This window comes from Chelonoidis abingdonii, chromosome 2 (assembly GCF_003597395.2).
Source record: "Chelonoidis abingdonii isolate Lonesome George chromosome 2, CheloAbing_2.0, whole genome shotgun sequence".
NCBI classification, from domain to species: Eukaryota; Metazoa; Chordata; order Testudines; family Testudinidae; genus Chelonoidis; species Chelonoidis abingdonii.
This window is the reverse complement of record NC_133770.1, coordinates 122804835-122829086: the sequence shown is the minus strand read 5'-3', so window position 1 is coordinate 122829086 and position 24252 is coordinate 122804835. Positions and strand designations below refer to the sequence as shown.

The 24252-nt window shown below is 42.3% G+C and overlaps 1 protein-coding gene across 2 annotated transcripts; it reads left to right on the top strand.

The window, feature by feature from the left end:
- Window positions 1-20: 20 nt before the first annotated feature.
- On the top strand, window positions 21-23529 carry PDCD6 (programmed cell death 6). 2 transcript variants are annotated; one of them, XM_032770819.2, is made up of 6 exons: window positions 21-353; window positions 4524-4585; window positions 12772-12816; window positions 14869-15021; window positions 17335-17444; window positions 19090-23529. In XM_032770819.2, exons 1-6 carry the CDS (start codon window positions 265-267, stop codon window positions 19186-19188), a joined length of 558 nt encoding a protein of 185 aa, XP_032626710.1. In that variant the 5' UTR covers window positions 21-264; the 3' UTR covers window positions 19189-23529. The 2 variants fall into 2 exon arrangements, with proteins under 2 accessions (XP_032626710.1, XP_032626709.1); XM_032770818.2 differs by having other exon boundaries at window positions 189-353; window positions 14869-15027.
- The last annotated feature ends 723 nt before the right edge of the window (window positions 23530-24252 follow it).

The window sequence follows — 24252 nt, the reverse complement described above, 5'->3', positions numbered from 1 at the left end:
TCACAGCTGCGTCAGGAGACAGTTCCGCCTCAGAGATTCGCCGAGGCAAAAGGGGGCGGGGTTTCGCTTAGACTCCCCACAGTGGGGTGGGGGGGGCCGCGCCCCTCCGCGCTGTGGAATCCCGGGGGCGGAGCCAGGCCGCTCGTGATGCCGATTAGTCACGTGATCCCGGCAGGGAGCGGAAGTGAGGCAGGAGCTTGCGGTCCCGTGACCGTTGTGGAGCTTGGCAGTTACAGCCGGGAGGGTTGAGCGGCGCGCGGGGCGATGGCAGCGGGGTATCAGTATCGGCCCGGCCCGGCGGGCGGTGGCCCGGGTATGCAGGCGCCCAACTTCCTGTGGAGCGTGTTCCAGAGGTGAGAGCCGCGGGTGTCCCCGCCGACAGCAAACGCCCCGGGGCGCCCTTCCCCTCAGCCTGCCCGGGGCCGCCGAGTTACCCCGCGCCGAGATCCGGCCCCCACCGCGGGGCACCTCCCGGGGGCGGTGTCGGGACCCGATCTCCTGCGGCGGCCGCGCCCGAGCCGGGCTGGTTTCCTGGAGCCGCCCTTGTGTCCGACGCTGCGGGCCCCCACCCGGCTGAGTCTCGCCGCCCCTCTCTCCTCGGAGGCCGCGTCCGGCCCGGTGCAGCACCGCGATCGCTGGGTCCTTTCCTCCAGCCCAGCCCCGGGGGAGGTGGCTCCACCTGTGGCAGCGCGGGACTAGCCACCCCTAGGAATGAGCCCGGCCCCAACCTGTCCGCGCCGGGCCCGTCCGGTCTAGCCGCACTGGCCGGGTTGAGGGGCCATGCAGCGGATGTGGGCAGCCAGGCCCTGAAGTGCAGCCCCTCCCATGTTAGCAGTGAGGGTGGGCGGTGTGCGAAGCGCCGCCTGAGCCGTGAGCTCTGCGGGCGGCTGAGCGCCTACTGGGCGTAGCGCTACTTGCAGCTCCCGGGGACACTGCGGGACAAACACAATAAATGTGGGGCCTAATCCTCATTTTGGGGGCAGGGAAAGCAACCCTGAAACAGATTGTAGATTCCCCCACTCTTGCTGGAGCGCTTGATGAGCATCCTGCATTGTGCTCTAAGACATCTGCCATATAGGCGTTAATAGCTCATACTTGAAGTGGTTTATGCCCAAACCTATGATTAGGGGATTATCACATATTGATTATTTTTCCTCCAAAGGTCACTCTCAGTACTTGCAGTGCTACACCTGTTTGGTTTTAATAATATGAGTTTCTTTCATCTATCTATTTCCTGGCTTTTCTTTTACATTAGTTCAGTGTTCATTGCACAGGTTTTTGCACTCGTATTAAATATTGTATTGTTGAGTTGATTGTCTTCTGTGACATATACCCAAACTACGTTTCCTTTTCTTACCAGTGTTTTTGACTATTCATTCATAAGTATACCTATATTCATTTCTATTCCTGATTATTCTTCCTATTCCTGTGGCCCTTGATACTTTTATCACCAGTTAAAATCTTTATATTTGTGATACCCTTAAAATATTTACATAATAAAATTTGTAATGAATGGCTTTATAGAGGACAAATTTTCTTATCCTGCCTGCTAAAATAAGAAATCAGTGTTTAGACCCCAATTCTACAAATACTTAAATATGCTTAATTTTGTTGCTGCGAGTAATCCCTCTGACTCCATTAGGACTGTTCATACCAGTCAAGTTAAGCATGTGCGTAAGGTCTTGTCTACACTTCAGAGTTTTGTTGATCAAGTTATGCTGATGATCAAAGAGCGATATAATTACATTGTGCATGTTCACATGACACTCCTTCAGTTGGTGGCGCGTATTTACAGTTATGCTCTGTCATCAACAGTGAGTGTAGTGCACTGTGGGTAGCTATCCCAATGTGATGTAATGGGAGATAGGTCAGTTTGTGATGACCTGGAGAACCGTATGGTGACTTGTCTGCCTGGTGCAAAGGTTGCAGATCTCTCGAGGTATCTAGATAGACTTATGTGTAGTGCTGGTGAGGAGTCGGTGGTCACAATACATGTAGGTACCAGTGACATAGGGAAGGGTAGTAGAGATGTCCTGGAGACCAATTTTAGACTGCTAGGAAGTCCAAGATCTCTATGGTAGCATTCTCAAAAATGCTTCTGGTTCCACGCGCAGGGCCAGGTAGGCAGGCAGAGCTTCAGAGTCTCAATGCGTGGATGATATGATGGTGTAGAGAGAAGGGGTTTAGATTTATTAGGAACTGGGGAAGCTTTTGGGATAGAGGAGCCTATACAGGAAGGATGGGCTCCACCCCTAAACCATAGTGGATCCAGACTGCTGGCACTTAACATTAAAAAGGTTGCAGAGCAGTTTTTAAACTAAGAGATGGGGGAAAGCCGATTGCTGCAGAGGAGCATGTGGATTGGACAGAGACTTCTTAGAGGAGGGTCTATAGATAGAGATTCTCTAGGTTTTAATCAAGAGGAGAGGATGGAAGAGGATAAAGTATAGGCCAGATCAGATGAAAAACATTTTCATAAAAAAGAATCTGACTCATCAGAAAAGGGCAAATAAATAAACAGTGATGAGTTTTTAAAGTGCTTGTACACAAACGCTAGAAGTCTAAATAATAAGATGGGTGAACTAGAGTGCCTCGTGTTTAAGGAGGATATTGATATAAGAGGCATATCAGAAACCTGGTGGAGTGGGGACAATTAATGGGGGACAATCATTCCGAGGTACAAAATATATCGTAAGGACAGGAAGCGTGGGGGTTAAGCTTAGGGTTTTTGTTTATTGCCATCCGAGGATTGGAGCACCTCTTGAAACATGTCGTCCTTGCTCTTCCTCTGTCATTTCCTTATCTGGTAGAGGTGCTTCTCCTGAAGGCCACACCCACAGAAGTGCAAGAAACAATAAACAGAAGCATGATTGTTAGTGCATTCACAGCGGTGAATCATGCTAGTAAAATGCACCTCTTTTTACATACAAATCCATTTCTCACTGTCTCTTGGCAAGCACAGGGCTCAGCAAATGCCTTGAACATGATTAGTTCAGCCTGGGGGGAAAGGGGCTCAAGACTGGGCAAAGGGTTTAGGTGGTGTTTTTTTTTTGTTTTGTTTTTTTTTAAGAGGTTCACTATAGGTGATCAGAGACACAATTGTAAATTCTGCCACTGCTTTCAACAGGCGGGGGTCATTGTAGCCGATATCTCACTCCTGAGGGTAAGCAAGGATGAGAGGGTGCATATCTTGGATGGATGCGGCTTCAGACTGGTTCACTAGACTGCTCATATGTGTGCCGCTTTGGTCCCTGCACAAGTGATTACCGATTGGTGCAGGAAAGTTTCCTACAATGGAAGAAGGAACAAAGCAGCTCTGCCAAGGAGCCTTCAACAAAGGATTGGCGAGTGCTTCCAGGAAAGTTTCCTAGAGATCTCTATGGAGGATTCCTGTGAAATCTCATTGTGCATCAACACACTGTTCTGCAGCACTGCCTAGCTGCACAGGGGAACGTGAAGCACACGCAAAAACTGCAAGTTGTGTACATTTCTATCCCTTCACCCACTTCTAGAATATAACAAAGCAAAGGACAGCTCTACCTGAGCAGCATCAACTCAGAAAGATGGCTTACCAGAGCTCCCTTCTCCTTATCATGCGCTCTAGAGACAGAGTGCTGGGACTGGCTTGAATCCTCTGGGGTCAAGATGAGGTCCTGGACATCCGATCTCATCCTCTAACAACCTCCTCAGGGTTGATTCCACTATCTCTAACCCTGCTGAATTATCCACAGGGTTCATGGAGATTGGGTCACAGTGTAGGATGGTGTCCAGCTCCTTATAGAAGCGGCAGGTGTTTGGCGCAGCACCAGAGCGACTCTTTGCTTCTTTTGCCTCCTGGTATGCCTGCTTCAGCTCCTTGATGTTTGTCTAGAGGACTGTGCTGGGACTGCACAGGCCCCCTCTGCATATACTCAGCAGATTCAGCGTGCTTCAAGCGGGAGAACATTTGGTTCACGGAGCCGCCATGGTCAGATGGGAAGGTGCGATATGAGCTCTCTACGCCGAGCAAACAGAAGAATTTAAAAAATTCCTGTGCCTTTAAAGGGAGAGGGGCGAATGCCTGTGTACCTGATTGCAGGACAGCGGAGTTTGAACTGCTGACTAGAGCAGTCAGGATGGGCATTTTGGGACACATCGTGGAGGTCATTTATAGCGATATAACCAACCAGTGTCCACGCTGACACTTTGTTGATATAACTTCACTGTAAAAAGCTCTATGCTTCTCATCAAGGTGGTTTTATTTTGCTAGCAAAGCAGGAGATTTTTGTTGGTGGAAGGTTCATTGAAGTGTGTACGCCTGCACAGTTTTGTCAGCAAAACCTGACTTCTGTCAACAAAACTCTAGTGTAGACAAGGCCTAAGTTTTTGCTGGACCTAAACTTTAATATAAATTTTCTCCTTTTTTAATTTTTTCTGATTAAAAGAACAGATTTCAAACTATTACTGAAATTCTCTCATTTGAAACAATTTTCTTAAGTTACACATTTTAAAGTGAAATCTTTAAAATTTGTATTTGTTTGCAGGGTTGATAAAGACAGGAGTGGAGTAATATCTGACAGTGAACTTCAGCAGGCATTATCCAATGGTAAGTGTGACTCAGCAAAAAAAAGCTTCTTATACATTTAGCATATGCATTTCTTATTCTCCCTTTTGGTTACATGAGATAGATCTCTTCTAAGAAGTACAAAGGAAACTGAAAATCTGAACATATAGTAGGGAGCAATTCTTCAGTGGAAGATCGAGAGGGAAGTGAATAAATAAGGGAGCAAAACAAAAATCAGAGACAGATGAGATGTATAATTTATAGCCCCAGGAAGTTTCCTTTTTTCAGACCTTAAAGAGGAACAGGATTTTTTTTAAATATTCTCTGTTTAAGTTTTTGATGTGTTTTAATAGTACAAGCTCCGATCCCGTTGTTTCTCTGCATTGGGATTTTTTTTTCTAGAGAGAAAAAGCATAAGTATAGCATCCTCCAGCTGTCCTTGTGTTCACAGGAATTAGGATGTAATCACAATCCATATTATTCACTCATCGCTTCTGAATGTGCCCTTCATTATTTTAACTAGGACCAATGTATAGTCCAGGAAAATTTTACAGGAGCACTTCAAACCTGTCTTGCTGCACATGTAATCTTTGTTGCATACCATGGTGCAGGAAATTAGGATGGTAAGAGGTCTAATGGTCAGTGATGGTTATAATAGAGAGAGAAATAACTGAATGTTACAGAAGGAAGAAGCAGATGGTAAAGTGTTCTCATTAGCGCTTCACAAAGCCATTTATTTAGTCTGTCATTAGGGCTTCCTGAAATAAGGTGGATGAGGCAATATCTTTTATTGGACCAACTTCTGCTGCTGAGAGAGACAAGCTTTCGAGCCACACTGAGCTCTTCCAGTCCCACTGTAGTATTTCAAGTGTAGACAAGCCTTAGTTACAGTTGGCTATGAGGTGCTACTCATACATCTTTGATGTCTAACTACAGTGGGCAGAGTTTTTTCTGGTAATTTCATGCCTTTTTCTGGAACATCTAAGAGGGTCATGCTGGGTAGTTGTTTGTTGTATCCCCATTTTTTTCATGTGGGAAAGTTGCAAAGTTTTTAATTCTGTCACCCTTCCTGCACAAGGGATCTGTGGTCAAGGTGAGGCCAAGTGACATTTGGGTTGCAGTGCCAGCAGGAACAAAATATTATTTTTATTACTAATCACCTGACTTGGAATATACCTAGGAAACAAAACTTACTGTGGAGTACAAAATGCCATTATTTTATAAGTCTTCTGACTAATAGCAAAAATAAATTAGTTGTTTACCTGATATAATAAGATCTGCTCACTGCATCACCTATTCTTTTTCCCATAACTAGAATAGCTTGCTTGAAAGGATGAAACTTTAAAATTGTGGCAAAAATAGAGAAACAGCAAACCAAATTTCTTCAGTTTTTGTTCACAGTTTGTTTACAATAGTTTTGGAAACCTGTCTTTGCCAGCTCTTTTACATTAAATTCCTCAAATTAACCTTTTTTCTCTGTGACCCACTTCAGTGTTGTTACACAACTGCCAAAATTTCTGTCTGTCTTCCCTGCTTGGTTACAGTATTGGTTAGCAGTTTGAACATTTGATATAGTTATGAGAAATCACCACTTAGGGAATTCAACACTGAACTAGGTAGTTTATATAAATGCATTAACAGATATCTTGCCCACATTCCATAAGTTTCTGTATTCTAACAAACCAAGCACCCCTAACCAGTTTCAATTACACCTATGCCCTTCTCCCAGGAGATAATGGCCGTTGATTCCACACAAGCTCCTTCTCTGTTTCCATTCATCAGTGATTCCACTGATTCTTCTCTAGGCTTCCAGATGGTTGTATATAAATTTATTGTAGTTTCTAATGTGCATAGTAAGAACATAGATGTTCTTATCACATCCTTTTTTAACTTTGTAAAGGAGAAATATTCTAAAGATTGACATAGGTACTAGAAACATCAAGATCCAGACTTTTTGAGTGAAATGCCTGCGAGCTGCTTGGAAGCTTTTAAAAAAACCCTCCATATTAGAGGCTCAAACTATATGTATACCCCCAATTAAAAACAAAAACAGACAATAAAAAAAAAAAGCCACCATGGCTAAACAACATTGTAAAAGGTGGCTAGAGACAAAAAGACATCTTTCAAAAATTGGAGGTTAAATCCTACTGAGGAAAATAGAAAGGAACATAAATTCTGGCAAGTCAAGTGTAAAAAAGTATAATTAGGCAGGCCAAAAAAGAATTTGAAGAGCAACTCGAAAATGACACAAATTAACAGCAAAAAATTTAAGTGCATCAAAAACAGGAAGTCTGCCAATCACTGGGACCATTGGACAGCCTTGGTGTTAAAGGAGCACTTAAGGAAGGACCAGGCCATTGCAGAGAAGCTAATTGAATTCTTTGCATCAGTCTTCGCTGCAGAGATGAGGGAAATTCCCACACCTGAACCAATTCTTTTTTTAGGTGATCAGTCTGGCACAGTTCTTCAGATCTAGATATCAATAGAGGAGGTTTTGGGGGAAAAAAGGTTAAATTAAACAGCAGTGAATCCACAAGACAGAATGAGTTTTTTCAAAATTCTTGGGTGAAAACCAAATATGAAATTGCCGAACTGCTGTGTTATGTAACCTGTCACTTAAATCAGCTTCTGTACCAGATGACTGGAGGAAAGCTAATATGACACCAATTTTTTAAAGTCTCCTGTGGTGATCCCGGCAATTACAGGTTGGTAAGCCTGACTTCAGTACCAGGCAAATTTATTGAAAGTATAGTAAAGAACAAACATGATATATTGGGGAAGAGTCAACATGGCTTTTGTAAAGGGAAAGTATGCCTCCCCAATCTGTTAGATTTCTTTGGGGTCAACAAACGTGGGCAATGGTGGTCCAGTGAATATAATGTATTTGGACTTTCAGAAAGCCTTTTACAAGGTCCCTCACCAAAGTATGCAGTCATGGGCTAAGAGAGAGGGTCCTCTTATGGATCAATAATTTGTTAAAAGGAAGGAAACAAAGGATAATAATAATTAGTTTTCAGAATGGAGAGAGGTAAATAGTGGTGGTCCCTCCAGAATCTGTACTGGGACAGTGCTGTTCAGTATATTCATCAATGATCTGGAAAAGGGGATAAACAATGAGGTGGCAAAATTTGCAGATGATATAAGATTACTCAAGATAGTTAACTCCAAAGCAGGCTGCAAAGAGTTACAAAGGGATCTTACAAAAGTGGGTGACTGGGCAACAAAATGGCAGATGAAATTCAATGATGATAAATGCAAAGTAATGCACGTTGCAAAACATAATCCCAACTATCCATACAAAATGATGGGATCTAAATTAGCTTTTACTGCTCAAGTGAGAGATCTTGGAGTTATATGTAGATCTCTGAAAACTTCTGCTCAATGTGTAACTGCAATCAAAAAAGCTAACTATGTTAGGAAAGGGATAGATAAATAAGATGGAAAGTATCATAATGCAACATTATATATCCATGGTATACCCACGAGTACTGCATGCAGTTCTGGTCATCCCATCTCAAAAAGGATATGTTAGAATTGGGAAATTTACAGAGAAGGGCAACAATATGATTATAGGTATAGAACAGCTTCCATAGGAGAAATTAAAAAAACTGGGACTGTTCAGCTAGGTTCAAAAAAGAATTAGATAAGTTCATGGAGGATAGATCTATCGATGGCTATTAGCTAAGATGGTCCCTGGCTCTCAGTGTTCCTAAACCTCTGACTGCTGGGAGTTGATGACAGGGGATGTATCACTTGATAAATTGCCCTGTTCTGTTCATGTCCTCTGAAGCATCTTGCACCAACTACTGTCAGAAAGTAGGTTCTGGGGCTAGATGGACCATTGGTCTGACCCCATATGGCCATTCTTATGAATGGCTGTTGGGTTTATGTAAATCACAGTGGTGAGTTCAAGAAAAAGAACCAGACAAAAAAACTACTAGGTTATTTTTCTTGGAGTTGTTTTCACCACTCTGCATATTTTGAACAGCGGTAACAACCATTGGTGCTTCCTGCAGATTCGGATGTCAGCATGGCATTTGTTCATGTTTGGAAGGTCATCCTCATAACTGAGCATATCACCGGCAATGAATGAAAACAGGCCACAAAGCATATTGAAAACCTGAATTCTACAAAAATAATGGCTTAGGCCTCTGCTCTCCATAGAAATCTCTTATTTGCTGGCAGTAGATAGACTTTTCATTGTTGTCAGAGTCACCAGGGTGATGCTCTGGAACTACTCCACGTGAAGCCAGCCAGGATTCTGGTGTAGCATGCCTCCTTTCTCCGAGCATACTGTTGCCAGGGCAAGAAGCTTACACAGCTTCGACCTTACTGGGCCTGACCTTTGGAGCATTCAGCATCCCCTTCCACACCATGCGCTTCCTGCAGCAAGTCCACCCGGGCGGGGCTCCTGGGGAAGCCAGAGAGCCCTGCACCCCAGCTCCGCAGTCAGCTGTGACTCTCAGCTAGCATGTATAACAGAAAGTAGTGACTTTCAGCCAAGTCCATCTTGGAATCCCAGGTCAGACATCCTGGACTCCCTCTCCAGTCCACCCAAGCAGACTGCCCAGCTTCCAGGGATCTGACCTCAGATGACCCCCCCCCCCCCAATTGCTCCTCCTCCTGGTCTTTGTCTTGCTTCCCAAGCGAAGAGTCACCTGGTCGTCCCCTGGATGCATCCCCCTCCTGGGTCTCAGGTTACGAAGGGCACTGGCCATAGCATAGGTGCAGGCAGCTGGAGCAGCCTCACCTGCCCCAGAGGTCTAAGCCAAAGTCTTGCACCCTTATTCCCACCACTGAGACATTGGTGCAACACACAAGGAAACTGAGCCACGTGCAGTATTCATGCAAAACAGTAAAACTCACATAGGCTCACATACAACATAACAAGGGAAAATACCCACTTTGTCACAGCTGTCTGTTCAAGAAACTACACCTACACCCTCTTCTCTTTTAGTATGAATTTCTTATTTTACAGCTATTGCCCTGCCAGTTACAGTGACCACTGTTAAGTTGCAAAATTTATCACCTCCAATGTCTCTTTTGCACAAAGTTTCTCTCAGGATGAAACGTGTGACCTGCTTGAATTCTTTCCAGTACTGTAAGTAGAAATGTCTTGGCAAATTGATGGAACTGTTGTGTGTACGAACACACACAGGCCAACTGATACAGCCAATAGGGATTTATCAGTGGTGTGGACAAGTCTCCCTGAATGGCTAGGAATATTCGTTGTCCTTTATATGAAACCAGGGCTTTGGAGCAGAGCGCAGAGCAGTAGGTTTTTCCTAGAACTGGAGCACAGCTCCAAAGCCCTGTAAGAAATGTGTTTCGTAATGTGCCACAAGTCTTCTCTGCTCCTAGATCTAATTTCCCATTAACTTTCTGAGTTGAAAATTTTCGAAAATGTTCCACTTGTGATATTACTATATTTACTTATTGGTGTTATGGCCCAGGTGCTGGAACGGGGAACAGTAATATGTTGAGTTCTCTTTGTAAAGGGGAATAAGCTTTTAGTCCAATACCAGTTTAGGGGATGCTTGGCAAAGGATGTAGGATACCAGTTGATATGTGACACAAGTTTGTGATGCTAAAACCATATTTTATTAAAGGGAGTCTTTACATAAAGGCAAGGACTTGCCTAAAATAAGTAGAGGAATAGGTGTAGGGAGAAAAACCAGCTGTTTAACTAAATTTACAATGGAAAAAACATAGTTTAGACTTTGTCCTCTATTTCTAGATCTATGGCTAATCTATATTACACTCTCATGCAGGTTGCAGCCCACTCGGACTTGGTTTGTGACCTGAGTGTCTATTTGGACAGTGGAAGAGAAGCAATTTTGCTTCAGACGCAGTAATGATGAACTGCAAGGCAACTAGTTTTGTACCCATAACTGCTCTTTTCATGTGATCTTTATACACTTTGAAAGCTTTTCCCTGTTTGTTATTTACATTAACTCAAGTCCTCAGTTTCTCTCTCCTAGAAGACTAGTAATATTTGGAGAATTAGGAACATAATATTACAGGAAATTGAAATCTGAGGGGCAGCTCTCTCATCCAGTTGATGAGGAGGTGATATTGGATGTGAGGCTTAAACGTTGAATTGCTTTTACATTTGTACTTCTGAATACTTTGGTTAACTAGACTTTTATATTTTTACTCTATTTCCACACTATTCACTCAAATATTATACTGTAGTTTGGGGCTAAAACTTCTCCTGCTAGATACTGACTTAGAGAATGTGAGAAAATTTGAGCAAAATATGTTCATCCCTTCTTGAGGTAGACAAGCATGGAAAGATGCTCTTTCATTTAATGAATGACTGTCTATAACTATAAAACTTGAAATATTGACTGTGGCTTCCATGAGTAGTAATGCAGTAAATTTGGTGAAGAAAACTAAAAGATATTTTTTTAAAATCACAGCTTCTATGCATGCTCAGGTCAAATGGTATCAGAGGTTCTAACGCTAATAGAAAATCTGAAGTTTGAATTCTAATGCCAGCCTAAAAGTTCATTGGATAAAGAACTATTGACTCTTCTGTGAAATAAAGCAAAGCATTTAAGAGTAAAATCCCTATTTGTTTTGTTTTTAACAAAGGATTCCATTGGACATTCTTCTTTTTAAATGTTTAATTATATGCACGTGGTACTTAACATACTGGATGAGATGGTAAATCCAGATTTTATAATGCCAGTACTTCAAATGAAGACACACACATATTGTCCTCTCCTTTATATGCCTTAAAATCGCTCATCACTTGTAACAAGGGAGAGAAAAAATTCCTTCCTGATTCTTGCAGTAGTGTCTCAACAACCTTCCTGTTAATATGCAAAAGTTACAAAATGTTGGTCAGAAAAACACCCCCATAGATTGCCTGAAACTGAGGCCATTAAGTGTGCACCAGAGACCTACAGTAACGTAGTTATGTTCCTGAAAAATGTGACTTTAAGCACAACAATGTTAAGCAAATCCAATTTCCCTGTAAGAATTAATTTAAATTGGGGCAGTTAATTTCCAGGGAAATTTTTTTCACCAGACAAAAGACTATAATTAATGTGTGTGTGTGTGTGTGTGTGTGTGTGTATATATACATACACACACAGTATAAGTTTTAAACAAACGGTTTAATACTGGTACACGGCGATGATGATTTTGAAGCTTGGTTGAGGTGGTGAAGTCAGAGGGTGGGATATTTCCCAGGGAATGCTTTATTGCTAAATGATGAACTAGCAGTCAGCTGAGCCCTCAAGGGTTAACACGTTAATGTAGCCTCACACTCTACAAGGCAGCGTGAATTGAGGGAGGGGAGACAGAATGACAGACAGAGACACACGTCATGTGTGAGAGATGTCCGTTTAAGTACACTGACCCCACTCTAAGTACACTGTCTTTTAAAATAGATCAGCAAGTTGAGACAGGAGCTCCTGCCAGCAAGCTTCCTCTGTCCTGAGCCCTGTCATGTCCCCCCTGCTCTATGGAGTTGGGGTAAGCAGGGTACAGGAGCGTGGGGTGGGGGGGGAGAAGACGACACCCTGACATTAGCCCCCTTCCTCCTGCCCTTGCACAGCAAGCAGGAGGCTCTGGAGAGTGGCTCTAAGGCAGAGGGCAGGAGTAGCACATGGCAGTTGAGGAATGACAGCCGAACTGCTGGCAATTGATAGCCTGCTGGGCGACTGCCACACAGGGAACTTAGGGGAACAGGGAGCTGATAGGGGGCTGCCAGTCCACCCGGGTTCCAAGCCCCCACCAGCTAGCTGCAACAAGTTGCTCTTCCTGCAAGCAGTGGACAAAGCAGGCTGCCAAACAATGTTATAAGGGAGCATTGCGCAACTTTAAATGAGTATGTTTCTTAATTGATCAGCAACGTAACAGGGTTAACTGGGATGACTTTAAGTGAGGAGTTACTGTATATTGGTGTAACTACATCACTCAGGAGTGTGAGCGATGTCATTATACCGGCCTAGCCCTCCCATGTAGAGTGATGTCGACGGGAGAGCTCTCCTGTCGGCATAGTAGCATCTTCTCTAAAGCGCTACAGCGTCACAGCTGCACTCTGAGAAGACAAGCGCTTAGATACCACAGCCTTATTATTTTGTTGTTTGCCTCCACGAGATCTAGCTCTGAACTTTCTAGCTAGGCTGTCATGGCTTTTTTTTTTTTTTTTTAATTATGGTTATTTTTCCTCTTTATCTTAAAGCTTCACCGTGCTGCTTTTCTGTCTGTTTCAGGAACATGGACTCCATTTAATCCAGCAACTGTCAGGTCAATCCTGTGTAAGTACAACTGTGCAATGTTACATACTCAGGATATGTCTTTTTAAATAACATTTTTATTATCTCCTGTAGCTGATGGCTAAGGTTTTCACATGCTGCAGCACTTAGTTACATCATTTTAGATCAACGGTACACTGAAAGTACATGGTACAATGTATAATGTATTCTTTATAGCTGATCTTTGTAGCTGCTTTGTTTGTAACACTATGAACATCATTAATACAAACTTCAGTTCTCCATTCCGGTAACCTCGTTCCAAAAAATGCTATTCGTTAGGAAGAAATAAAGTCTAAGACCTAATGACACCTCATCTGTTTTGCAAACCTGTAGAAAATATACTAATGACTATGGATATATACACAGAGTTGTCCGAGCAACTTTTAGGGAAGATTAAAAGATGGCTGAGAAAATGGCAAGTGTCAGAAATGTAGAGGAAAAGTCAGATTTTTGACAGTAGCACTATCTTCATGTTTAATACCAGTAAGTCACTAGGAACAATTTTAAAGCTTTTGTTCTAATTACAAATACAGACACTCCCTGACTTACGCAAGCGTTCTCTTCAGGAATGCCTTGCATAACTCAAATTTGTGTAAGCTGGGAACGTATACCCGACCAATATACCCCACACCGCCCCCACCTCCCCAAAAAAACACAAAAAAACAAAAAACTTTCTAGCTTACCGAACTTTTCCATACATGCGAATTTGTGTAAGTCGGGTTTGCGTAACTCAGGGAGCATCTGTATCAAGCAGAAAAACCGATCCTATGTTTTACCTCAAAAAAAGACCAAAATGGAGGAGAAAAAGCAGAAAGCCTCTGATAACTATTGGAATAATTCTCAGCAATGCAAAAGAAGATGGTAGCAAGTTAGTGGTATAGCAAGAGACAAACAAATGGAATTTTAAAAATGTCTCTGTTTATAAGCTGTGTGAGGGAGGAACAATGTATTTATAATTATTTACTCAAATCCATTCAAGTAAATAGCTGAAATTAAATCTCCAGTCTGATGCCTTTTTATATTTAGGGCCCTACCACATTCACAGCCATGAAAAACACTTCACGGACCATGAAATCTGGTCTTTTGTGTGTTGTACCCTATACTGTACAGATTTCACAGGGTAGACCAGCGTTTCTCAAACTGGGGGATCCTGACCCAAAAGGGAGTTACAGGGGGATCACAACATTATTTTAGGGGGTCACAGTATTTTAGGGTCACAGTATTTCCACTTCTGTGCTGCCTTCAGAGCTGGGTAGCTGGAGAGGGTGGCTGTTGGCCAGGTGTTCAGCTCTGAAGGCAGGACCCTGCCAGCAGCAGCACAGAAGTAAGAGTGGCATCCTTTTCTGTGCTGCCGGCCAGCTGTCCCAGCTGCCCAGCTCTGAAGGCAGAGCCGCTGCCAGTAGCAGTGCAGAAGTAAGCAACCCCCACTCCTACTCCGATAGCCTGGCAACGCACCTGGCAACTCCTTTTTGGATCAGAATCCCTATTATTACAACACTGAAATTTCAGGTTTAAATAGCAATTTACGATTTTTAAAATCCTATGACCGTGAAATTGACCAAAATGGACTGTGAATTTGATAGGGCCCTACTCATATTGTTTAATAAATATTTTTTTATAGTCCAAACAAGTCATAGAAATTTCCACTGCAGACTGTTTGAATGCAAAAGAGTCCTTCAGGAGGGATTTTCAATTCCATTTTGCTTTGCAATTCCTTGCAGAAGAGCAAAACCTTCATGCTAATCTGTTACTGATTTGATCCCTAGGAGACTTCATTGTCACACAATTGATCTTTCATGTTGCTTTCTTCAGTTACTTCCTTTGTTTTTCCTATCTTCCTTTCTTTGCCATTTCACCACTTCCTCTCCTGTCTGCTTTCATGGACTCTTTTACTTTTTCTTCAGGTCAGCACTATTTTCACAAATTCTCCTCCCCTTCATTTGTTTACCACCTCCTCAGCCAGTCCAACCCATCTCTTATTAAAGATGACAAAATCTTACTAAAGACTTTAGTATAGTTTCTTACGTATTAATGCTTCAGTTATGTTTATTTCAGCCATGTTTGACAGAGAGAACAAAGGTGGCGTGAACTTCAATGAATTCACTGGAGTCTGGAAGTATATCTCAGACTGGCAGAATGTTTTTCGAACGTATGATAGAGACAGTTCTGGAATGATTGACAAAAATGAACTAAAGCAAGCACTAACAGGTTTTGGTAATTTTTTTATAATTATAGTTTGCTGTATAATGGCTGGTTTTGTCCTGAATTAGATTACAGTATCTTTAAGGCTGTGCCACTTCGCAGTTGTGACAAAATGGAATAATCAATTGTAAGAAATAATTGAGGTGGAATGTAGCTATTATTTCTCATTTGGATGTATATGTCAGTTCACAAAAGACTGACATCTGTGCCGTGAGCAGCTTACAGATCATCTGGACTCTTCTGCTGAATAAAATTGAAAAATAATTAATGGGAAGTAATGTATGCAAACTTAGTGTAACTCTTTAAATTCATACTTTATTAAACATCCTAAAAGTCTTACCAGCATTTCAGTTATAACTGTTTTAATCAGTGGCTCACTGTGCCATTTGTCATAAAGCATTTACAGACTTTAAAACTTGGCAAGAACTTTAAGGAATAAATTTTAATTACAAGGAAAAACAGTTTCCCTTCTCAGGGACACTTGAGGCACCTATACATTTGAAGTGATAGTTGTCAATAGTCAGCTATATTAAGTGATTTTTGAATTGTATTCTACAAATCTTGCTTTGATTATAAGTTCTTAACCTTTATATGTAAAGTTAATATTACATGTGTAACCTGTTGAAAACATAAAAATGAAGACTTTCAGTCCACTATGGAGAAGTCACACTGTTTTGCCATTTGAATTCCTTTTAAAATGTCAGTCAAATCTATTTAGAACCATTGCTCTAAAACATTTAGTTCTTCAAATTGCCACATCATTATGTATACCTCAGAACTGCTAAGAGTTAGGCTAATGTGTAAAGCAGCTTGTAGGCTAGCTAAGGGAAGTAGGGGTAAAGGAGGAAGGGGAAGAGTTATCCCTCCCCCCCCACTCCTGTGGAAAAGGCAAAATCTTCTGAAATAGAACAACTTTAAAATTATTTTAATGGTCTTCTAGAACACCTCCCCTTAGGATGTGGGCCTGATCTAGAGCCCACTGAAGTCAATGGGAAGTCACCCACTGGCTTCTCTGGGCTTTAGATCAGGCCCTACAAGTGCCGAGATTAGGAAGCTTTTAATTTTATCTATTTTCAAATAAAGACTGTAGAGACTCTGAACCCTCCTTCTGATAATTCCTCCTGGTTGGCTGTTTTACCTGCTGTATTTAGTTAACAACAGTGTCTGAATTGCTAACACTTTCTTCACTGCCTCTTTCAAAGGAGAATGAATGATCTTCGTGAATTTTAAAGATAAGCCAGTTCTTACTATCCCTCTTCAAGCAGCTGTGCAGAAACTATATAGGGGGTAGCCCGCTGGATCTTCTGAAAACCTACAGTAGGCACAGCTGTGACAGGTTCCAGTAAACTCACATTTCCACATGATCAAAGGGATCTTATGAGAGTCTTACTGCATACAACTGACTGCATCCCTTCTTTCATTGTATTCTGGTAGGGTGCTAGCAGAACTTGTTCCAGAGCTTTTCTCTGTGCGTGACAGAGCTTCTGCTAGAAGTGCCCCAGAGGGTCTCTTCTTTACTTGACATAAGACCTCAGAATATTTAAGCAATTCCTCTCAAACCCACTTAACATTATCCCCACTTCCTCATGAGAGAATTTGCTCACTTTTCTAAAAACACTTTTCAGACCTTGTGATAAAGTGTTAATATAAACATAAAGTATTAACATTCTCACATGCGAAGCTTACTTTTAAGTGAGCTTTGTTAAAAGATCAGGTGTTTCAAACAAGAAAATATTGGTTAAAAATAATTCACTGTGTAATTAGCAAAACTCCTGGTCTTCCTGGCTGCTCCGTCATGGCATTTGTATCACCTCCCAGTAATTGGAAGTTGTGACTTCAATAGAAAATGGCATTTGGAAACAACAGCTTATGCCATCCTATTACAACAAGTTACATTTTCTTGATGCAGAGGATAACAATTTGTTCAATTGACTTCAGTGGAAAAAGATATTAAAATGTTTAAATACAAAATAGGTTGAGCACAGCCCTAAAGACTTGTTTTAATTTCCCTTCTAACAGCGTAATCATTTAAAATTTGTTGTAGTATTTCATTTCACTGAGTTTGCAATTCATTCTTTTGTCATCTTCTTAATCATTACATGTTTTTTGTATTGTTGGAGCATTTTCTTGTTCAGTAGATGAATATATTCTAATATCCATTAAGTTTGATTATTGTTCTACAGTTTTACATTTACTTAATGACTCTTGCCTATTTGTCACAACATAACTTATGCACATTTGCTTTTGTGTATTATATTGCTCTTGTGTAAACTACGCAGCTTTGGTCATGTAAATCTTGTAATCTTTTTTTCTTCCAAGGATATCGACTATCTGATCAATTCTATGATATCCTTGTTCGGAAATTTGACAGACAAGGAAGAGGACAAATTGCTTTTGATGACTTCATTCAGTGCTGTGTTGTGTTGCAGGTAATAGAAGAAATACATCTACGGTCAAAATTGGAAGTCATGATTTGTACAGGAGTTGAAGCATGTGCTGGATCAGGAATTTAATTTGACATGACTAATGTAGTACCTCCTAGGAATCCAATGCTGTGCTTATATACATCCTTGTGTTGATCAACCTTGAGAAATCTTAAAACTCCATCTTGAGCCTTCTTGGCATTACTATAATACAAATAAGTGCAAAATGACAGACCGCAATGTCTTAGTGCTTCTTGTCTGAAAAGTGCCTTAGTGTCACAGTGTGAGATATTCCATGTTTGCCTTCTAGAGAGAAACTTGCCTTTTTTTTTTAACTTTCTGCTGACCTTGCAAAACTCATCCTGGCCTTTGACAGCCAGGCTGAATTCTTATGGCAATGAAGACTGCAATCCAGATTCGGCCTCGGCTTACATTCATGCAACCCCATTGTTGTCTTTTGGGGTGCACAGTTGTAACTAAAATTAGAATTTCTCCTGCTGCCTAGAATCTAATTAATTCTTATTATTTCAGTTGTTCTTGCATAGTTTTATTGGCTCTGCAAGCCCAATAGCAGTCAAATGTAGCAAAATCTTTATTTGTAAAGTAAGCCAATATAACTGACTCTGCACATAAATTATGTGGGTAAGAAGCCATCATATTTTTGTAGCCACTCCTCAATATAGAATTGTATTTTAAATCTTAATTCAGAGCTGAATTTCAATCATTCAGTCAGCATTACAGATTTTTCATTTAACCCACACTGCAGGACTAAATGATCTCTCACTGAAAAGCTCTCAGCAGTCCTCTGTTACTATGGTATTCAGAAAACACCAAACTTGTCTAAAGTTTTGCAGCATTCTGAGTGATGTTTGCTCCTTACTGTCAGTGTTTATTCCACAAGGTGTGGACAGATGTGCAACATGCATAAAAGGGAGTGAGTGACAAGTAGTAGTTTCATTTTGTTCTTTGTGGGTCATCTCCTTAGCTCTATAATGTTGGTGGTTCTGTCTTCCTGCTGCTTCCATCAGTAGTTTTCTAAAAACATTTGCAATGTTAGTCAGTATCCACAGCCTTATGCATTGTAATTCCAAACTCTGGTTTAATATAGTAGGGATGGTTAATGATTGACAGGCATAGTTGCTGGTTACAGTGAAATTATTAAAGTGGTAACTTGTTTCCATAGTATTTTTATACAACACGATAATCACACATGGTTATTTACATGCAAGTATGATGTAGCACATGACCCATCAAGCTTATAAGAAAGAATAAAGTTTGATTTTCAAATGTACAAAGGTGCTGTTTAAACCAGCCTGAGAATCTTATCTGTCCAATGAGGAAGTAATTTTGCCCCCTGAATTTCTAAACAAAATGTATATAATTCAGAGACTACATATTATATGTAAAAATGTAATTCAAGCCATGGTATGTCACAGGGAGGTGGTGAGGGGGAAGCTTATTCATCCACCAGCCCTCCAGGTAAGGCCGAAGAGAACCACCTTTTATCTTAGTCATTGAATCAAAATTCCCAAACAGTCACTCTAGGGAACGCTCTTAATCTGTTCTTGCTGGACATGCATCCCTGAAACCTCAGTTTAGATTCATCTGAACACTTCCCCTATATTCAGTAATGGTTTCTGTTTCTTTCCAGAGGCTGACTGATGTATTCAGGCGCTATGATACTGATCAGGATGGCTGGATTCAAGTGTCTTATGAGCAATATCTTTCCATGGTCTTCAGCATTGTATGACAGTGACCAGTGCAGATGAGATTGGCTGTTAGCGATACAAAGACTGGAGTTGCCAAATCTTGTCACTTACTGAACATGACTAAAATGGATATAACTTTTTTCATTCTCTTAAATTGTGTATCTCACCAGCTTCAGAATCTATTTGTACTCAAGCTGCTCAGCTTTTATGTTGTATTACTGTAACAACAATGGCCATATCACCATTTAGTGCAAAATTTAGAATTGTTTGTGATTTCAGTGCTAAACACTTTTTTCCAGATTATCATGCATGGGGGAAAAAATATTTTTTTAGAAATGCCAAATTAAAGTAGTAATGCTTGTTTAATTAAAAGGGATTTAAAGGTCAGATAGAAGTTGCACAACATAGTTTGCACGTGCCTTACTTTTTATAAGAATTTAATGCATTAATTTTAATACAGAATTTAAAACAGTAAAGACATTAGACAGTCACACTGTCCTGTCCAGTTTTTGTGCATAAGGACATTTTCCAAAGGCAGCTCTGATAGATCCCTGCTCTTGTGCCTCCTGATGTCTGAACATAAGCCTCAGGTGTGCTGAGTCATTGAATGGCCTCATCAGCAGGACAGGCAACTTGCCTTCCTGCCAGGCTCAGTAGCCAGCAATTGAACATTCTTAGTTCTTTACTCATCATGGATGGGTTTGAGTTGGAGCTTCCTTATTAACTTCTGTCTGCTCCCTGCTATGCCTGACCAATTTAGTTCCAGTTCGGTTTTTCTATTGTTTAGTTCTTAGCTAAGTGCAGATTCTTCTTTGAGTGATGTCCCTGTGGATGCTCCACTTCAGGTGATTCTGCCCCCCCATGAGAGAATTCAGTGCCCGGTTTGGCCACATATGAATCCTCCCTATCTCACACCACCAGTAGCAGTTAACTAACATTGTGCGACCAAACCTCCCCCGCCCTGCCTCAGTTCTTTCTCAACCACCTTAGTCTGAGTCAGAGCTACCAGCAGTGCCTCTGTATGACTTACCACCTCTGTATGTCTTACCTTTAGGAATAATACAAGCAATATAGTTAGGTACATATCTAACTCTTTTTTCTCTTTCTTCTCCCCATTAGAAATAGAAATTTTTGTTTCATTAGCCCCTTTGAGAGAGAACTTCACCTGGGAATGCTGGGTGTCTCTAAGCTTTAAACCTTTTTTAGCTAAGTGCAGTCTCCTAGCGTTTTACTCTGTTTACTTTATGAGGGATCTTTGCCTAAAGCAGCACCTGCTCAAACAAGCCATGGGCCCTGCTTCAGCACCGAGGGCTACATTGGATTGGAGGTTGCCGTCAGGTTCGGAGTGTGCTGACATTTTGCTGCTGGCACCTCTCTGAAGAGATAGAGAAGTTGCTCCATGTTGAGTTTGCTGAGGAGAAGGTAATAGAACACCAATCATTGCTCCTGCAGGAAGAGCCTAGACCAGCATAGTGTGAATGCTGGTGCATGGGATGGAGCTGGTCTGTCAATCACTCCCTGGTATCACTCATGGCAGTTAGAGATTCCATATCAGCTCTTCTGGCCCTGGAACATCTGTTAAGTTCAGCACCAAGGAAGGCAATGCCTGCACCAGCTGTTCCTGTGCTGGTGGCATATCAGGCAGCAACAGACCTCTTCCTTTCTGTCCAATCCTCTCCCTTCATCTAGGACTTTGCAGGGCTGCATCTTTTATAACCCTATTGGCTGGCCAGGTTGCTGAACCTGTGGGTCTGTCAGCACCAAACACTGTTGTTTCCCTTGCAGAGTTAGTGAAAATGGAGCTCATGCTGGGCTCAACCCAAGTCACCTCTTCAGCACCCCTGCTCCCAGCACTGCTGATGTTACCAGGGTGGCACTCGCCACCCTGTACAATTGGCATGGTTAGTCACTATGGTACTGCTGCTGACTTTGGAGTCAACACCACTTCCAGCACCAGAAATAACAGAGGTGAACTTGGTGCTGCAGATGAGACAGACCAGTTGCTCGCATCTTTGGGCTTGGCTCCACCTTTATCACCTGAAGTTCAGGACTCCTTGGCACCCAGGTGGGGATCTTGCATCTCACCCACATCAGGTGGATCACTGTAGGCACCAGGATTAGCACTCACCTCACAGTTGGGACAGATTTAAATCCACTCCAAAGATAAGGACTCTAAATGGATGGCCCTAATGGGGAGGAAGATTTACATCTCCTCTTGGTTACAGACCCTCATTGCTAATTGGTTGGCCTTGCTGTCCAAATACAACTTTGTGAATTGGATGGCTATGTCTAAATTTGAAGACCAGCTGCCCAAAGCCTCAAGGAAGGACTTTTGAGCACTTACTACAGAAGGCTGCTTGATGGCGAAGACTTCATTGCAGCCTATGCTGGACATTGCAGATATTTCAGCCAGACTCATGGCCTTGGCATGAGAAGGGCATCCCTATGACAGTCATTTGGGGGTGGGGGCAAAATGGATGAAATTCTGCACTCTTTCAAGGACTTCAGTCTTACCCTATGGTCCTGGGAGGAGGGTGTACTATGTAGGTCAACAGCAGCAGTGTTGTCCACAGTGCACATTTGGGCAGCCTTTCCCTACCCCAAGATAGCAGGACTACACCAGAAAGGGGCATAGGTCCCAGAGGAGATAGTATTCAAATTCAGTGTTTGACCAGTCAACATGCCTTCCCCCTGGCACACCCCAAAGCCCATTTTGACTCCTTGGTCCAGAGCAGTGATCCAGTTATTGTTCCCTTCTCCCCATCCCCTCCAGTTAGGGACAGGCTGGCTTACTCTATTGACTATCCTCCTGTGTTTGTCTCAAAATGATTGGTTTGTTGCTCTGGACCTTGAGGACACCTACTTCTATATGGTGGTTTTGCTAAGCCACAGAAAATTCCTTGAGTTCATTGTAGCAGAGCACCACTTTCAGTATATGGTGCTTCCCTTCTCTCCCTTGAAGAGTTTGCAAATGGATGATTGTCATGACAGCATACCTCCGGAAGAAAAAAATCCTCCATCTTCCCATCCCTGAACTAATGGTTACTGAGGGGCAAGTCCAGAGAGGAAATCCTTTCCCATATCGACCCTACACTGCTTGCTCGACTGTGTGGGTCTCATCCTAAACAATGGAAAGTCCTCTGTGTTTCCCACTCAGAAAACAGTTCGGTGGGGCCCTGACTTTAAGAGAGTTTTTGCTGACTGATCATTGTCAGGAGATTTGCCACCTTTCCCCCAGCCTGGATTGAGGAGCAAGCTGGGGTTGCTGAAAGTTCAAGGGCTGTGTCGGAACAGAAGTCCTTACTGCATATCAATGTGTTGGAGTTTGAGGCCATCTACAATACATGTCACGCTTTCCTGGGCTGTATCAAGGACTCAGTAGTTCACCTACTTACCGACTGTATCACTCTGATGTAGTATGTGAACAGGCAAGGGGGACCATGTGCAATAGTGATCTGCCAAGAGGCAATCAGGTTGTGGCGGTTATTCATGGAGGAGAGTATCACACTGCTAGCCAACCACTTGGAACTCATCTCATGGACCATCTCGGGAATTTTGCCCTGAAGCACAAGGTCTCTGAACATAAGTGTCTTCTAACAAAAACTGTGACGGTACCTCCCATAAGGCTTTATGGGAATATGACATAACTGGAATATGTTTTGTGCTGCCTGTGCCATGTAACAATCTCTGTTATGAACTTCTATATCGTCATCCTATTTGTACACATATATCATTTTGTACTGGAGGTTAAGAATATTGGTTGTATACCTGCTTGATTTCTATGCAAGCTTTGTGAAGCATTTGGTCAGCTTCTTCAGGAAGGAATTAGAAAGTTTAAGTACCCAATCAGGAAGCACTTAGGGAACAATGCATTTTGGAATGCTCCAATCCACGTAAGTCTTCCTGGAGACATACAAGGCACCTGTGGACAATGGCTTCTGCCTGCAAAGACTGAGTCATGCATGGACATGTGACTTGCCCAGGTGACTCCAGAACTCCATCTTGGAGCTGGACTTTGCATAGGAGGGGGGGGTCTCCACCCACAAGAGAGTCTATTTAAACCCCTCGGAGACCCCTCCATGTTGGTCTTCAGCTGGCTAAAGAAGGAGCCTCTCAACCCTCCAGGATACTTGACAACTGGAACAAAGGACAGTAAGTACAGGAGGTGTGAGTGATTGCTGGACCCAGGCTAAAAGGAGATTAGTCTGTAAAAGGGAGCATTCTGGAACTGGTTAGGAACTTATCTGTGTTTAGTTTGATTAGACATAGATTTGCACATTTTATTTTATTTTGCCTGATAACTTACTTTGTTCTGTCTGTTACTACCTGGAACCACTTAAATCCTACTTTCTGTATTTAATAAAATCACTTTTTACTTATTATTTCAGTCTGTATTAATAGCTGGGAGAGCAAACAACTGTGCATATCTCTCTATCAGTGTTATAGAGGGCAAACAATTTGAGTTTACCCTGTATAAGCTTTATACGGAGTAAAATGGCTTTATTTGAGTTTAAACCCCGTTAGGAGTTGGGTATCTGAGTGCTAAAGACAAGCACACTTCTGTTAGCTGTTTTCAGGTAAACCTGCAGCTTTGGGGCAAGTAATTCAGACCCTGGGTCTTTGTTGGAGCAGACAGGAGCGTCTGGCTCAGTAAGACAGGGTGCTGGAGTCCTGAGCTGGCAGGGAAAACAGGAGCAAAGGTCCTGGCACATCAATTGGCAGCTCCCAAGGGAGTTTCTGTGATCCAACCCATCACAGAAACATCATCTGCTCTGCTCTCAAGGAGGTCTCAGTCCAGGCTCCCTGTTTGACACTTTCCATTTCAGCTGACAGTTGGCTCTCCTTTACATGTTTTGCCAGATCATCCTGTGGGTCAGCTGCATGCTGAAAACAGATCGGGTCAAGCTCATTTTCATGGCTGTCTGACCTTCTCAAGCTGTCAGTTTAGCCTCCCATACCCCTTCCTCTTGATGCTGACCTACTCTCACAGAACAGCAGTCAGACCTCATATCCCACATTCAGCTCCCTGGCTCTCACAGCACACCTGCTTTGTGGCTAAATGAGGAGGAAGAGCAGTATTTGATGGTTGTTCAACAGGTCCTACT

Excerpts from the sequence above, each read along its gene's own strand:
- PDCD6 (XM_032770818.2), top strand. The coding sequence starts at position 265 with ATGGCAGCGGGGTATCAGTATCGGCCCGGCCCGGCGGGCGGTGGCCCG. Across the intron at positions 12,817-14,868 it reads AACTGTCAGGTCAATCCTGT|CCATGTTTGACAGAGAGAAC; the intron begins GTAAGTACAACT and ends TGTTTATTTCAG. Across the intron at positions 15,028-17,334 it reads GCAAGCACTAACAGGTTTTG|GATATCGACTATCTGATCAA; the intron begins GTAATTTTTTTA and ends TTTTCTTCCAAG.